The 17647-nt window shown below is 40.3% G+C and overlaps 1 protein-coding gene across 1 annotated transcript in view; it reads left to right on the top strand.

Annotated features, from left to right (window-relative positions):
• The window catches only part of LOC134880438 (ATP-binding cassette sub-family G member 4-like), a 31177-nt gene extending 16709 nt beyond the window's left edge, over positions 1-14468 (top strand). The window contains exons 5-15 of the mRNA XM_063907378.1: positions 1095-1145; positions 1839-1984; positions 3783-3906; positions 4021-4135; positions 4239-4375; positions 10934-11032; positions 11206-11374; positions 11489-11589; positions 12785-12943; positions 13024-13142; positions 14243-14468. Of these exons, the coding sequence (XP_063763448.1) occupies positions 1095-1145; positions 1839-1984; positions 3783-3906; positions 4021-4135; positions 4239-4375; positions 10934-11032; positions 11206-11374; positions 11489-11589; positions 12785-12943; positions 13024-13142; positions 14243-14468 (1446 nt within the window). The remainder of the gene's footprint in view (positions 1-1094; positions 1146-1838; positions 1985-3782; positions 3907-4020; positions 4136-4238; positions 4376-10933; positions 11033-11205; positions 11375-11488; positions 11590-12784; positions 12944-13023; positions 13143-14242) is intronic.
• The last annotated feature ends 3179 nt before the right edge of the window (positions 14469-17647 follow it).

The raw sequence follows: 17647 nt of genomic DNA on the forward strand, positions 1-17647 counted from the left end.
GCGACCACGTGCTCTCTCGTATTGTCCAAAACTCCGACTTGCAGCACAACTGATAAAAGATCCTCAGGGTGTTCATGCCGAAAAAAACCTAACTGAAGCCAATAGCGCAAGCTGAGTTAGCTATAACATGGTTAAGAGTACATTCACTTTATTAATGAATGCTAACAATCAGTTTCTAACTAATAGCTAATATACACAGTCGGTAACTCTGTGACAAACTTTGAGTAGAAAGGTATCCAGTTCCTTGCAGACGGTGTGTAGAAAAAAATCCATATGAAGACTGTCGAGTTGATAATCTTGGGACACTAACTACATACGTACTTGCTATAAACTGTTAACTTTAATTCACTCTCAGCGCCGCGACTTAGTCAGTCCAGCCACCACTCTGACTCACCCTCTCGGTGCCGCGACTTTGTGCGAACTTCGACCCGACACACTGAACCAATCAGTGACCAGCACTTTCCCCATTCACAAACACCACTTCCTCTTTTAAAGCGATCCAATGTAGCATTTGTACCTTAAAATAACAGCTTGAAAAAAATTGAGCGGCTAGAATGACTTTTAATATGACGATTTGCCTCTCTTTCATGCCCATCGGGGGTCTGAGGTGAGATAACTGCGCTATGTAACTTTGCTAGACCGGGCCGGGAGATGAGCGGAAGTACTTCGACTTGCTTTCTGGCACACATACCGCAATAACAAATAGACCCCCTCCACGCACCCAGGTATAAGGAGAAGCAAGCGCAGCATTGTCAGTACATCATCATGGCAGAGGCACCGAAGAAAAAGAAGACGTTGACTGATGAAGCAAGGAAGAGAAAGAGAGAGGCCGACAGTGTCGTAAACGTACATTACCTCCAAGCCTGTAGGGGGAGCTCCATAATGGGCTTTTTGACAAGTTCCGTTGGATCGCTTTAACCATGAACTTTCAAAATAAAACACAACATTTATAATTATACATTTTAGTCTTTTAAACATACTATTACACTTTCCCTTTTTAAACTGTTATGTTTAATATCACTGTAAGGGTTATTTTCAACCTGGTTACAGTTGCATTACATGATAATAACACTTGATTTTTGTCCTTGCTGCAGGTTTCAGCTAATTTAAAGCTGAATGAAACTATGGATGTGAAGAAAGAACTGGTGAGCTAAACAAACAATATCTAGATATTCCCTCAATTAACATTAATCAATGTATTTTACTTATGTTTATCCTTAAATGCTTTTCCTGACTACATCAGACAATTACACTTCCCTAAAATATGAGGTTTAAAACTACCCGCGCAAAATAGATAAAGTATGTGACACATGTTAAAACAGTCAATCTGTTTAATATACAAGTGATAACATATATCTATATAAACATCTCCAACCTTCACTGACAACGATAGGTAAAACCTTTAGTGCAGAGCAGTGTTGTCAAAGTAGCGAGAGTTAGCATTAGCTTTGTGAATGTGTTGACAGTAATTAGCAATTTGACAGCTTTTTCTTTTTCTTTTGTATGTGACAGGAAATGTTTGCCTTAGCTTCTACCATGCAAAATAAAGCTCTCACAGAAAGTTACTCAGCTGTGGCATAAGTTTAAAGCCTCTTTCTTTAAGAGGGACAGCAGTGTCATCCCCTTTGTCTTCCCCCTTTAAACACTGTAGCTACCTATCAATAAAGGCACTCTCTGGCCCAAAGATCTTAAACAATATAAGTCTAGCTTGCAGTCTACACTTGACAATGACAATAGAGTAGTTTTATGGGTACAAATGAAAATGACAGTTTTTTTTAAATGATAAAACAGACATCCAGAATCTTATGAATTATCTCTCTCTGACTTTCTCTGTCCAGGTGAATGAGATTCTGACGGCCCTGGGACTCCTTGACTGTGCTTACACTCGTACCAGCTCTCTGTCCGGTGGTCAGTGCAAACGTCTGGCCATCGCCCTCGAACTGGTCAACAATCCTCCAGTCATGTTCTTTGATGAGCCGACCAGGTGAGACAGGCTGAACCTGATGTGCTGATGATAGCTACATTAAAAAGAATATTAGCACATAAGACATTTTAATTGTTTGTTTGAAATGTGCCTCCATTCAAAATATATTTAAAAAAGCAATGTACAGTACAATGTAAACGTTGACCACATTAAGTCAATTGCTGAGTCCTCATTGGAATACAATATAAAACCTATGTGGTTGTTATTCTACTTTATGCCAACAATTTAATTTAGAAAGTTCATTAGGTAATGGATAGAGGTACATTTGAACATTGGAATTGAGATGTTTTATTCCTGAAAAGGCAACGCAAAGGCAGTTTCAGTTCGTCCAGACAGCACATCTGGCTGCATAATTATAATGAGTCTTGTGACAGCTGGACATATGGTGTTGGAATGACGTTTGAAACCCTAACCGTTTTGCTCTTAATTGCAATGGTAGCATCTGGTATGTATAAGCGCTGGGACGCACTGGGACCCAAGCCTTCAGACAAATGAAGTCTCGCAGACAAAAACAAATAAAACATTTTAAACAAAGTTTCTCTCATGGAAACCCTAATAATGAATACAGTTGTCCTTGCATCACATGTTTAAAATAGACAAAATTGGAAAGGGAGGCGAGTGGCTATTTATGTATTCACATTTAGAAGGCTTCAAGTTTCTTGTATTGTATGTTATCATGCAGCCATACAACTCAAACAACGTGGTTTGGTTACATCACTACCTTGCTGCTGATGCAGCGCTCCTCTCTCAGTATTCAGATTCTAAATTGACTGATCACAGTCAATTTAGAATTGATTGGCTGACTAATGCTTGTCAACTAGGTCAGCAGTACCTCCACCTACCCCAGCTGAATCTTTAGACCAAATATGATTTTTAAAATGAGAAAATGTGTCTTTTCTTATAGATATAATTGTTTCAATCAATCAATCAATGTTTTTTTTTTATGTAAGTTTCTACGGCTACATTCACTTAACATCCAAAATCCCAGATGTTTAAAGGCACAGGATTTTTTAAAATTAAAACCTTTCCTTTAACTATCAGAGTGCTTTCCTGTCACAAAAGGTGTGCAACAGGGATCAAACGTGGTCCCTGATTTAATAACCATTGTGTTAATACTCCTATCTTTAAGAGGTTGACAAGTTCATCTATGGAAACGACACTTTTCTATTTTACTGTTGACTCTTTTCAACAAGCCTTTGATAATCTGCAACCCTCCTTCAATGCTATACAGGTTGTAATAATCTTGACTGACTCTAAATAGAAATAAAACAAAATGCATCTGTTGTCTCGATTCAGAGATATTATTTACAATGAATTTGGCAGTGTCCATTGTGTGATTGGGTATGTCATTAGGAAAACTATAGAATATCTTGGCCTTATTTAATACATTTAAAAAATCCAGTTTTTTTAAAATCTCATTCCCCATTTACCAATTTTCATTTAACTTTTACAAAATAGTCTCATCATCCAGTTCAATGCTAAGTACACGAGAAACAAATGTGTTGCTTATTCCCCAAACTGTCCATAAGTTTCCAAAAAAAACCTACTTCTATCAAATATTAATACTATTTTATTAAAAGAAGAATATCATCCTTAATCACAAGGATCTCTCAAAAGATCTTTACATGAAAATGCCCAGTTACTGTTAATATAACTAATAGAAACTTTCAGAGGACAAAATTCAATCAATAAATGGGGCTTTCTCTCTAAAGATCTTTGTCCTGACTCACATATGTCTTCTCTTCGATTTCTTTCCAGCTGCTAATTAATGTTTGCCTTTATGTCTCTCTCTGTTTAGTGGCTTAGACAGTGTGTCATGCTACCAGGTGGTCTCACTAATGCGCTCTCTGGCCCTGGGAGGACGGACCATCATCTGCACCATCCACCAGCCCAGTGCCAAACTGTTTGAGATGTTTGACAAGGTACAAGTCTGTCTATAAAGGGCAAAGGAACAGAAGAAATGAATAACTGTCTGTGTCATTTGCAATCCTCTGAAAGGTAATTTACAAACCTTAAAACATTTTGTTTCACCACAGCTTTACATTCTCAGTCAGGGACAGTGTATCTACAAAGGCACAGTCCCTTACCTCATCCCTTATCTGAAGACTCTGGGGCTTTACTGTCCTACCTACCACAACCCTGCAGACTTCAGTATGTCCATGTCACGTATCTACATGTATTTGCTACACTTTTGTAAGAACCATTTTAATTCCTTAATAACCTGTGTTTCTTTCTGCTTTTGCCTCCGGTGCAGTCATTGAAGTGGCATCAGGAGAGTATGGAGACCTGAATCCGGTGCTTTTTGAGGCAGTCCAGGGTGGAATGTGTGCATTAGAGGAGAAGAAGAACCAATGTGAAAACAATGGCATGTCTGTAACCAAGTGCCCAAAGGTGTGTAGTACAAAATGTGACAGATTCTGTTCAGAAAACTTGGGATATGGCTTCCTTTCCTACGTCGTTTTTTTTTTAACATTGAAGCACGTTGAAAATGTTCTAGTAGAAACACAAAATAAAAGTACAAACTTTTACATTTATCCTATTTTCCCCCTAAATAATTTGATTTTCAGTTGATATTTTAATAAAGTTACATGTTATTATTCACTTTCTTGCCTAGAGTAAGAGGAGAAGATCGATAAGACACTAATGTCTGAACACTAGCTTTGAAGCTAGAGCAAACAGCTGGTTAGCTTAGCATAAAACTGTAAACTGTGGGAGACAACTAGCCTGGCTCTGTCTAAAGATAGCAATATATCCACCTACCGGAATAAAAAAGGACTCTTTCTGGGTTCCAGTATGGCTGTCCTATTTAAGTCCTAAGAGGTGTTTAGCTAACGAGTGGAAGCTAATACATTACAGACAACACAATCTGAATGACCCTAATTTGTTTATTTTATAGGGGTTTTCTGGATTCAGTAACGATGATGACAGTTTTGTTTTTCATAGAAGATTGAAACCACACTAATGTCAGAATGGTACTGTACTGAAGCTAGAGCCAGCTGCTGGTTAGCATAATTTAGCTTAGCATGAAGATTGGAAACAGGCGGAAAAGGCTAGCTCTGTTTTAAGGTAACAATATCAACCTTTTTAGGGATTTAAGTTTACTAAAATGTGTTATCTTGAATGTTTAATCAATCAGAATTGAAGTGTATAAGGGACTCCTTTTGGTTTCCAGGATGGCTCTCCTAGTTATGTCATTAGCACGGCAGATCGGTTACATGCTGCTATTCCGACATACCTCTACTCCGACATTGACGTCTAATACCCCGACAACATTTTTTCCATTGTCGGAGTTGCGGCACTTTACTTTTTTTTCAAACATTCCGCTGGGTCTAAACGATAGTCATCTGCCCACCACCAGAAGTCCTATTCTTACCTATGTAGCTGACAGTAACGTGTTAGCTCCCTCCAACTATACCACAACACTTTGGTACAGCTCCTGTTGATTTGCGCTGTACAAATACATTTAACTTAAACTACACATTACAAATTCATAGCCCATCCATCGTTTTACTGTTGCGTGTAAAATAGGCACACCGCATTTGAACGCCTGCTTCATTGGCAAACTACACTGTGCACTCATTAACAATAACATTACAATGGTTTATGGGATTGGTTAATTGACTGACTCAAACCTGCCGTGAACCACAGCACTACTCGGCAAGAGAGCCCTGTAACCGAGACATGCTCCTGTGCAACGGATTATGGGATTGGTCGATGAATCAAAAAACCTTCCGACAACCGCGAGAATCACATGATTAGCCTACCGCGAACCGTGCAATGGATTATGGGATCGGTCGACGACTAAAAAAACCTGCACTCAAAAAACCGATTCATTTTTATTGAAGTAAATGTACGTTGTGCAAAGAATAAGCACAAGAAGGCCTAGGACTGGCCCGTAACAACACAACAACATACAACCCAATTAATACAATGCCTAATTTAAGTTGGAAAAGTGGCTCTCTACCTTAGTGGGACTTCTGGCACTGAGAGGAGGAAGCTAGTCTCTCATAGTCCGGACAGTAGGAGCTGAGTGCCAGCCGTAAGCAGGCCGCAAGGTGGTCATCAGTCATGGTGGATCTGTATTTTGACTTAATGATTTTCACATGTGAAAAGGCAGACTCACACAAATATGTTGATCCAAAAAGTGCAGTCAAATTCTTTGCAGTTTGTCTGAGGTTGGGGTACTTCTCTTTCTGCATGAGATTCCAGAATTGGACATTTTGTGTCAGGTCTCTTGATTTGAGCTCAATGTCATTATTTAGTGTGAGGATCTCATTCTCAATAGCACCGCTATCCAGGTTAAAGAGTGATGCCACTTTGGACGTTATACAATCCACATCTATATTCTCCCCAAATGGAAAACTGAGAAAACTGACAACAGGCTCAATGGATGCAAAGTCAGTAAAGCGCCTGTCAAATTCTGACAAGATGCTTTGCACTTGATCATCATATCATCATCGTGCACTCTCAAGCTCTGCACAGTCTTTGCCCTGACGCTTAAGTTCTGTGTTCATGTGTGGAATGTTCCGCAGATCTCACTGTTGCAACCTGCTTTTAAAGGTGTTCACGGAGCTGATCATGTTGATGATGTGTTTGTTCTTACCCTGCAGCTCTAGATTCAAGTTATTGAGCTTGTCAGTCAGATCAGTAAGAAAGGCTAAATCCAAGAGCTACTGACTGTCTTCTAGCTGTGCATACTCAGCATGGTTTGAACGTTTCAGAAAGTCTTTAATTTCGGGCAACAATTCAGAAAACCGTTCCAGAAATATACCTCTGCTGAGCCACCTTACGTCTGTCTGCAGCAGATCTGTGTGTTCTGCCCCGGTCTCCTCTAGTTGCGCACAGAATAATCGCCTCTGCAGACTCCTGGCCCGAACAGAACAGGCAATCTTGTTAGCCACGTCCATCACGTCTTTCATATTTAAAATCTTCCCGCACAACCCTTGCTGGTGAATTATACACTGGTAATTCAGGAAATCTGGGAAAGATTCAGACTGTTTGCACAATCCAATGAACCCAGCAGTACGTCCAATCATTACTGGAGCCCATCGGTTGTAATGGAGATGAGTTTGAAGAGGGGCAACTTGCTCTTACTAACGAATTCCATAAAAACCTGAAAAATATCTGTGCCTCTTGTGTGCCCTTTCAAAGGCAAAATGGTCAGCAGCTCTTCTTTTACACTCATATTGTCGAAAACCATTCTAATGAACACACATAGCTGAGCCACATCCACAGCATCAGTGGATTCATCGAATTGCAGAGAAAAACACTCACATGTGTCAATATCATTCCTCAATTGCTGTTCAACATCCTCCGCTATTCCCTCGCATCGCCATCCATCCATCATCTTCTCCCGCTTTTCCGTCAGGGTCGTGGAGGTAACAGCTCCAGCAGAGAGCCCCAAACTTCTCTTTCCCTGGCCACATCAACCAGCTCTGACTGGGGGATTCCAAGGCGCTCCCAGGTCAGCGAAGAGATATAATCCCTCCACCTGGTCCTAGGTCTACCCCTCGGTCTCTTCCCAGCTGGACGTGCCTGGAACACCTCCCTAGGGAGGCGCCCAGGTGGCATCCTCACTAGGTGCCCGAACCACCTCAACTGGCTCCTTTCAACGCGAAGGAGCAGCGGTTCTACTCCGAGTCCCTCCCGGATGACTGAACTTCTCACCTTATCCCTAAGGGAGATGCCAGCCACCCTGCGGAGAAATCCCATTTCGGCCGCTTGTATCCGCGATCTCGTTCTTTCGGTCATGACCCATCCTTCATGACCATAGGTGAGGGTAGGAACGAAGATGGCCCGGTAGACAGAGAGCTTTGTCTTCTGGCTCAGCTCTCTTTTCGTCACAACGGTGCGGCAAAGCGACTGCAGTACCGCTCCCGCTGCTCCGATTCTCCGGCCCATCTCACGCTCCATTGTTCCCTCACTCGAGAACAAGACCCCGAGATACTTGAACTCCTTCACTTGGGGTAAGGCTTCATTCCCTACCTGGAGTGGACAATCCATCGGTTTCCTGCTGAGAACCATGGCCTCAGATTTGGAGGTGCTGATCCTCATCCCAGCCGCTTCACACTCGGCCGCGAACCGATCCAGTGAGTGCTGAAGGTCACAGACCGATGAAGCCATTAGGACCACATCATCTGCAAAAAGCAGTGGTGCAATCCTTAGCCCCCCGAACTGCAAACCCCCTCCCCCACGACTACGCCTCGAAATCGTGTCCATGAATATCACAAACAGGATTGGTGACAAAGCGCAGCCCTGGCGGAGGCCAACCCTCACCGGTAAACGGTCCGACGTGCTGCCGAGGACCCGGACACAGCTCTCGCTTTGGGAGTACAGAGATTGGATGGCCCTGAGCAAAGACCCCCTCACCCCATACTCCCGCAGCACCTCCCACAGTATCTCCCTGGGAACCCGGTCATACGCCTTCTCCAAATCCACAAAGCACATGTAGACCGGATGAGCGTACTCCCAGGCCCCCTCCAGGATCCTTGCGAGAGTGAAAAGCTGGTCCGTCGTTCCACGACCAGGACGAAAACCGCATTGTTCCTCTTCAATCTGAGGTTCGACAATCGGCCGGACCCTCCTTTCCAGCACCTTAGAGTAAACTCGCATCGCCGTGTAACAGAATTTCTTGATAGCTGCACATCCTGAATAGCAGACACAATCTCCTTTCGATTTTTAAAATCGGCAAAAAGCGCATCTGCGGCTTCCATGAACGCTTCTTTCACAATCTCACCCTCCCTGAAAGATTTCTCTCCTTTTGCAAGAACACGACAGGCACGATAAGAAGCTATGGTTGCAGCCTTACTCGTGGTATTGGGCCTGGTAAAAATGGACTGTTGTGCTGCTAACTGAGTTTTCAATTCCTTTACTTTTCGGGCGCGCAGTGGTGATTTAGCTGGGAAGTTTGTATCGTAGCTCTTGTGGACCGTCTTCAAATGTCGCTCCAAACTCCCTTTCTTTGGTAAAGCCACATTTGCATTGCAGATAAGACAGATGGACTTGGCATTGGAATATATGAAAAAATAATCCTCCTCCCACTCTGAATGAAAATGATAAGTTTTAGATGTTTTAGCTTCTGCTGCCATGGTAGTATCCACTCGCTCTAGTCAAGCTTCTCGCGCCCTTCCAAGTCCTTAGTTAGAACCTAGCAACCATACCATGCGCGCGCAGATAGAAAGAAGCGCGTGAGATCTTTTCTTTGATTATGCCTGATCTACTTTACTACAGCTGTACAAATCTACACACTGCTTCACGTGATCAGCAGTTCATTGTGCCTATTTAAGATGTTTTAAGTTGGAAGTTTTAATGTAGGCCTATTTAACACAACAGTAGGAGGATAGCCTACACACAACATTTTCTCTCGATCGACTGGAACTCAGCCCGCGATCGACTGGTAGACCGCGATCGACTGGTTGGGCACCCCTGGTCTAAGGCAAATAATCGCAAGGGAAAATATGCAACAATTACAACAATTGTACAATTTATTTAACAGATGAGTTTGGTAGCATTAACACGTAGTTGTGCACTGACATATGGTGCACGTACACACAGAAATATTGTATGTGGGTGCACACTTACATTTCTCTGTCTGTTAAATAAATCCCATGAATTTATGACATTAATTAGCCTCATTTTTATACTTTTTTAGATCAAGCACTATTTAAGTATTTATGATTTGAATTTTGCAATATTTGAATAGTCTGAAAGCCAGGACTTTGAAATCCCCTGTTCCAGACCCTGGTGTGTATCACCTGTCATTCATTGTTTTCAGGGATGAGGAGGGGCGGTGAGGAGGAACACAGAGGAGACGGTGATCGCGGGAGTTTTCCTGGTGTTTCTTGTCTCGGTTGCTGAAGCAGATTTTGCTCCATGTTTGGTGTCGCTGTGCCGCTGTAACTATGCTCTGTCACTCACTGCCTCACTCGACACTGACTGGGCAACGAACTTCTGTAAAGCGGCGGATTTGGCCCGCGGGCCTTGAGTTTGACCCCTATGTTATAGGGGGATGTCGGAATAGAGGTTGCACCCCCCCTGTGTATTTTGTTATATTTGGAAGAAGCCAGGCAGGATCTTTCTTCTCTGTTTTCAGTCTTTGGGCTAATTTGAGATGACCATCTCCTGACTGTAGCTTCACATTTACATTACAAAGATGGGAGTGCAATCTTCTAATCTCACTTCAGGCAAGAAAGCCAAAAAGGGAAGATAAGATAAACCTTTCTTAAAACCCAGAGGGGAAATTTGGTTGTGGGACACCAACAGTACAAATACTTGACTACATGAAAGAATACAGTCTAAGACGTATATTCAAGTAAGAACAAAAATATAAAAGTAACAGGGTGTGCTTAATGTAATAGTAGTGATTAGTATTAGCAGAGCCTTATTAACAGTGTTAACTAGTAATGTGATTAGGCACTAGTTTGTCAGTATTATTATAGACGTGTAATATAAGTATAGTATAGTATAGAATATCAGAAATTAGACCATATATTAACTTGAATGCCGCGTTATTTCTTTGTATGAGGGATAAGATAAAGTATAAGGTAAAAGAAACATACACAAATAACCATTTACATGTGCAGGAACATAACTAATAAATACAGTTAAAATATTTCGGTATAATACACTATAGTATGGCTATATTATAGTACAACATAGTGAGTGCAGTGTACTTTAATATAACATACATTTCTAATATATACAACAACAAAAAATCTGAATAATTAGCCAATACTACAAAATAGGTGTTTAATCCTACCTACAATTTAATTTAAGCTTTAAAAATACATCTATTTATCAACAAATCGTCACCAGGTTTCTGGGGCAAAATGTCTGCCCACAGGTGTTTAAATTTGTCCATAAGAGAAGAATTAATTTTTATTATGTTGTGCCTAATTATTCATTAATCATTTTTAATGTTTAATAGATGATGTGCTTTCCTTTCCCCAGGATGCCGGACACACAGAGAGACACACGTTTGCCACAAGTACATTTACACAGTTCTGTATCCTCTTCAAGAGAACCTTCATTACCATATGTCGAGACCAGGTGAGTGGTTTGGAAAAATTTGATGAATATTACAGCTTAGCACTGTTTCCAAACACATTGAAATGTAAAGTGTTTATCTAGATTGTGTCATCTTAAAATAAGATACTTTACCCAAAAACGACAGATGTCTGTGCGTGGATCTTCATTTGTTCCTGCTTTTGATCTGCTCGCAGGTTTTGACCCACCTCAGACTGATCTCCCACATCGCCATAGGTGTGTTAATAGGCTTGCTCTACCTGAACATCGGCAATGACGCGAGCAAGGTCTTTAACAACACCGGGTTCCTTTTCTTCTCTATGCTCTTCATCATGTTTGGAGCGCTCATGCCGACCGTGTTGACCTGTGAGTCTGACTGAGGGAAACAGTTGTATACATGAGATCCATTTCTAAATCCCATATGTTGTGAATGGATTGACAGATAATTGTGACTTTTTTTTTTTGTGCACCATCGGTCAGTTCCTCTAGAGATGTCTGTTTTCCTGAGAGAACATCTGAACTACTGGTACAGCCTGAAAGCCTACTACCTGGCCAAAACCATGGCTGACATCCCATTCCAGGTAAGCGGATGTTTGGGGGTCGACAAACCTGTGACACTTTTACACAATACACTACTGCCCTCTAGTGTGAGCTAAAGGTACTACTTGGTTGATGCAGCAACTTGGAGCACTTTTGTAACTGTCAGTTAGTTTGTGGAGTTCACACTTTTCATTTTCATGAAAACTTCCTGCATTATTCAGAGGCTAGCTCCATATAGTGTGTTGCATGTTGTGTTTCGTGTTCCATAAGTTGGATTGTGTGAATGTCATTGTATACTGCTTTGAAAAGATTCTTGAATTAGCCCAGTGTCAGGGCTGTATGTTATGAGATATGTGATACACAATAATGTTGCGATAAATTTAAATCGCTTTTGATAGCTATACTGCCTATATACAACTTATTGCTCGATAGATTTAAAAAAGAAAAGAAAAGAGATTTTCATCCAAATGAACACAAAAGCTACATTTTAAACTATTTAAAAGCACATTTATTTTTCTAAGCAAGTAAAAGTTTAGGATCTGGGAATGCAGCAATGTCACTTACTCCCAGGTTAGCCAAACATATTCAGTGTTTATCCCATCTTAAATAAACAGTTAACCCAAACATTACCTAACTTAACAATGATTATTACCAATAAAACATCAACATTATTTTACCAGCTCAGCGAATCCTAAAGGGATGCCTTGAGAGCAGGCCAAGGGTGCCATACGATTTTTAATTTCATTCAGTTTTCCGGTAAACAAAGTGTCGCAATCTACGGATCCAAGTCAGCTCTCAACGCAGTCTTCCATACTGATTATTAGCCTATTAACTTAAATCAGATTCAACTGTTGTATCATGATATCCATAATTTTCCTATAGCCCTTTCACTTTGGTATTGTACATTACCCACCAATATATATGCCGGATCTTCCTCTCTTAACCCTGAAATACAAGACAAAATAAATCTGTTTGGTCTTTGTCAACCTAAATATAAGCATATTTCAAATGTTGTCTAACCTCTCTGTGGATATGGCTCCAGCTTCAGTGCAGTTTCCACTCATACATTACATTAAAATAAAGCCTTGTTTTGTTGTTTGATCACACAGCGGTGCAACTTGGCGGCGTGTACAGACTTAGATCCGTCCACCTACTAGTTTCTGTAACTGCATCGAGAGAAGGTTAAGAAATACTGTCGTTCTTGAGTCTAATGGTGACCTTCTAATGTTGTTGTAGGTGATCTGCCCCATCATGTACTGCAGCATAGTGTACTGGATGACGGAGCAGCCTCCAGAGGCCACCCGCTACCTCCTCTTCCTCGCCCTGTCCACCTGCACGGCTCTGGTAGCCCAGTCTCTCGGCCTTCTGGTGGGGGCCGCCTCCTCCTCACTACAGGTGCGGCATGTTTCAATGTTTACTATAGGATGTCTTGTTACACGTATAACACATATTTTGTGCTCTGCATTCTTATACAGGTAGCTACGTTTGTTGGACCAGTCACAGCTATCCCTGTGCTGCTGTTCTCAGGATTCTTTGTGAACTTTGACACAATCCCCAGTTACCTGCAGTGGAGCTCTTACGTTTCCTATGTCAGGTGAGTGCCAGAATCAGTACTTTTTGTTAGCAGTGGGGCAGAGGGAAGCTTTTCGGTAGGATGGCCAAAGTAAAATATCATATTAAATCCTTATTCTTCACAACACTGGTGTTATTTTCAAAGATTTAGCCATTATTTATATTCTCACCCACAAATATTTGAGGTCTTGAAATGTAGAATAACACTTGGCCTCTCCCAGGTTATCCAAAATGAAGAGAGGTGGCTAAATGTAAAATTAAAGGTTCATCTTTGAGCTACTAATGCTTACTGTAGCAATGTTCATGTTAAACATTGAATTATTACAAACAGGCAGTCCTTAGTTTTAAAAACAGTAAATCTGTCTTTCCAAATTAGGAAAATATCCTACATTTTTTAAAGGTTGGCTAAAGTGAATTAAATAGTCACTCTGCTATAAACATACCTTAATAAATATCAGTCCTTTCTGCAACAACATTTTGGATTCTTGCCCCAATTACGCCAGTTCCAAGTCAGATTCACCAAACGTCTTTACAGCACAAACGTTGACCTCTATGACCTCTTCATGCAGAAGTGAGCGTCCATTGGTTGTTCGCATAATCAAAAAACTCTAACTAGCTATACAAGGCTTAGATTTTAATCGAAAATAAAGTTGTTTGGTTTTTAATTGCTGCAGTACTCCAACTGTCTGAATGTCATTACTTAAAAGTTTTCAATCGCATAGGTGGGAAAACACAAAAACACAAGTAAATAAGACAAGACACAAGGAGGAAAGACATTTTAAAATAAAACAGGAAGGCAAAGCTAAAATGACATTGGAAATGACATTTAAAATAATTCATCCAACACTATTGTTGTCCATTAAAGCGATGTCTAAAGCTAATGGCTAATTTAACTTAATCATTTATTCCTGGGGTTGATTTTTCCTTACAGCCTCACGTTATTTATTTTAACCTCAAAACTGACAAGGCTATATTATTATAATCCACAACGTTCATATTGTGGACTGGTATAAAGATTGTAGCGCATTTGTGCTAATAGAAGGGATTGCTAATTCTGGGCAGATGATTTTGTAAGCTTTTGGCTGTTCTGAATGGGACTTAAGGCTGGTATCCCTCCCACAGGTACGGCTTTGAAGGCGTGATCCTGTCAATCTATGGGATGAACCGCTCAGAGCTGGAGTGTCCGGGGAAGGCGTGTAAGTTCCAGCAGCCTGAAGAGGTTCTGCAGTTATTGGACGTCGAGGACGCAAAGCTCTACATGGATTTCATCGTGCTGGGCATTTTCTTCCTCATCCTGCGGCTCGCCACCTACCTTGTCCTCCGCTACAAGGTCAAGTCAGAGCGATAGGTTCGACCTACGAAATGACCTGCTCTGTTTTCTGTGCACACAAATAACCTCTTGTGTGGGAATTTGTTGCGATTTATTGTATGCATCACTGCTAAAAGGGCGAAACATTACATCTGTTTCTACTGCCAACAACGGAGCAGTGACGGATGATGCAGTGGCATCTCATAAAGCAACATCTACCTGCTTTACCTCAGCAACAGAACCCGTGTGCACGAAGCCAGATCTGCAGTGAGGAAGGCAAAGAAACTGAGCCACATTCAGCAGCCTACGTTGTATATTTCATAATCCTGTAATACAGTTTTTGAAAAGCAGCCGGATGAGATGCAGTTGATCTTATTTGAGTGCATGTTTATTGTAAACCGCCATTCTGCCAGTCAGGAGTTTAAGGGGTTTGGTCCAGAAGAATCCCTCCTTGAGAAAAGCAAATACAGTGTTTAGATTGTTCTGTTATAAACATTAAAAAAAAACTGAGGACAAATTGTTGCACTGGAAAATAACTTGTGTTTTATGTAGGGGGATCAAGTGTCCAGCTTTGTGTGGGACTGCACAGAATTTTGATCATTTGTCACACACATTTAGCCGATGTCCCGCATTTGATTGACATTCGCTTGTCTAAAACTTGGCTTTTATCAAAGCAAGAGAGGGTTATCACCATTAGCTGTGTCCAGTGGCGTGTACAAAACTGGCGGGGCACGAACAACTTAGATATTTATAGGCTTCTTGTACCTTAATATATGGAGTAAAGAGCGCTATCACCAAGCAAAACTTAACAATAACAACAACTGTGATGCCTCAGCATGAAAACACCAGACTGTAAGGAAAACACCAACACTTGTCACCATGGCTACAATATCAATCGATTCAGCAGATCGATAGCCTAAAGACTAAACACGGACAATCAACATAAACTATACTTTCGCTCACCAAAGCTCCAGTAGATGGTCAACTTCTTTCATTTTTTGTTTGTATTATTTACCGCTGGTGATGTAGTCTAAGCCCTCTCCTCTCCTCTTCAGAACTACACTTTTGTGGCACACACACTTACAGCCAATCAGCTCTGACTTATGAGATGACGTTTTAGTTGGGCTGTGAGTGCTTTGCCCCACTTTTTTCTTTGCCGCCCACATTGAATGAAAAACTACTCCGAGCATGCGCAGTGTAGTTTTCACAGCAAACGTTCATTTTCACAGTGAGGGAGGCGCAGCCTGGAGCTCGCCCCACATCACTCAGCCCGGCTCAATAGGCACACTGTGGACACTAATCAGAAGAAGCAATGTAGAGACGACTAAACATGATCTTAAAATATATTTAAACATATATTTTAAACATATTTGGGGAATTATTACTTTAAATAATTTCTGCTGATCGATGACGAGTCGCCACGGGCTGTCAGATGTCAGTCAATCAACAAAGAGATTTAGTTACTTATGGGTGTAGCCTTATAAAGTTGTAAAGTTATAAGTTTGATTTCAAACATTATTTTTGGTGAAGGTACCCTAGTGAACAAGACACTTAGCATACGGGTTAAATAAGGTTATTTTTATTTACCGTCTGATATGTACAGCCTGATGTAGGCAGAAAAGCAGGACTTCTTGTTGTTGTGATGCAAATGTCCTCTGAAGTGGCGCCAGCTTCCCCTCTTGAAAAACTGTTCATATTCTTGAGAAAGAAGAACATATATTCCCACTTTCATCTCTTCTCAGACCCAAAATGAAGTTAACTAACACGCTTTGACAACAATTTAGAATTAAAAGACTCTGCCTCTTCCTTTTCAAACTTCTTATCCAGCTCTGATATCCTCTCTGCAAACCACACCCCCCCTTTTTAAAAAAAACCCACTATAGTTTATGTCATATAAAACTTTGTCAAACTAGTTTATGTTATTTGAGCTTTGGTAAGTACAGAATACAACTGTATTACATAAAAACAGTATATTACTGTTGAGAAATCCCGATTCATTAACAGCAAAGTCTTACGGTCCAGGCCAGCTCTGTTCATTTTTCCAGACTCAGAGATTATAAAAAACATATTCGGTCATGTTAACTGACGGTAGTTTGTTGGAAAAAGGTTTTCCATTCAAACAAAAATATATTAAATTCCTTCCCTTGTATAGTTAATGCAAACAGGTAACCCATAGTTAAGCATTGTTATTAATGTATAAGCTAATCATTTCAATAGAAATGTTTATTTTTAAGGTTTCGATCTAAATCTAAACTATCTCTTATTAATGCAGTAACATGTCCCACATTGTCCCTCACAAATGTCCTCTCTGTCCCACATGCATGTTGTCGGCACCTGGTCCCCCTAGTTTTGTGCCTGAAAGAGTGAACACTGGAGGAAAGCAGTTTGTTAGTTTTTGTTCTATATTTTTGTTATCCTATGACAGTTTATAGTCTTAAAATAGTCCTGTGTGTTAAAATGAAATCATTTTTTGAGCTACATTGTTTTTTAACATGTCGATAGTTGTAAATTAAGCTTTATTATGATTGTTTAACCAAATTTTGGTATATTTGTACTGCCATAATTTAATCTGAAATCACAGCCTTAATCATTTTATACTGTACTGTATTATCTTTAGTATTATTCGCATATGCAATAACAATGTATTTACGCTAAATATATGAGGTTCATTTTTATTTTGTATCACACTAGAATAAGTACTGTCACAGGAACACAACATGGTGCTATCTGAAGGTTTGTGTTTTATTTCAATTACATCTAATTAAAAGAAAGATGCATCCGGAGTGCACATTACAAAAATACTGAGCACTTTGAGGACAACCAAAGATTTTTTTTGTAACTGGAAGCTTGCTTACATTTTATTTACAATGTATTATCATTCTTCTGTTGTTGTTTATGTTGTTGTTGGGGGAATATGTATATCCTGTGTTCATTCATTCTCTTTTAAAATGTATATTTTAGAGAACATTCATCCTAACTGTACAGTACAGCTATGTAAAGTGTGTAATATTCCAATAAACACAAATCTAAAATTCATTTTGATTTCTGTTTATTGATGTTCTGTGACACTACATGCTGGTCAATACACAGAGGTGGAAGATGTTTTGTAAATGGGAAGGAGTGCGCCAAGAACAAAAATGAGTTACTATACGTCAGTTTTTATAAACAATGGATAAAAAAACATTTATAAACTTGAAAAAGGACAAAGGAATGCATCC

The sequence above is a fragment of the Eleginops maclovinus genome, chromosome 18 (genome assembly GCF_036324505.1).
Source record: "Eleginops maclovinus isolate JMC-PN-2008 ecotype Puerto Natales chromosome 18, JC_Emac_rtc_rv5, whole genome shotgun sequence".
Lineage (NCBI taxonomy): Eukaryota > Metazoa > Chordata > Actinopteri > Perciformes > Eleginopidae > Eleginops > Eleginops maclovinus.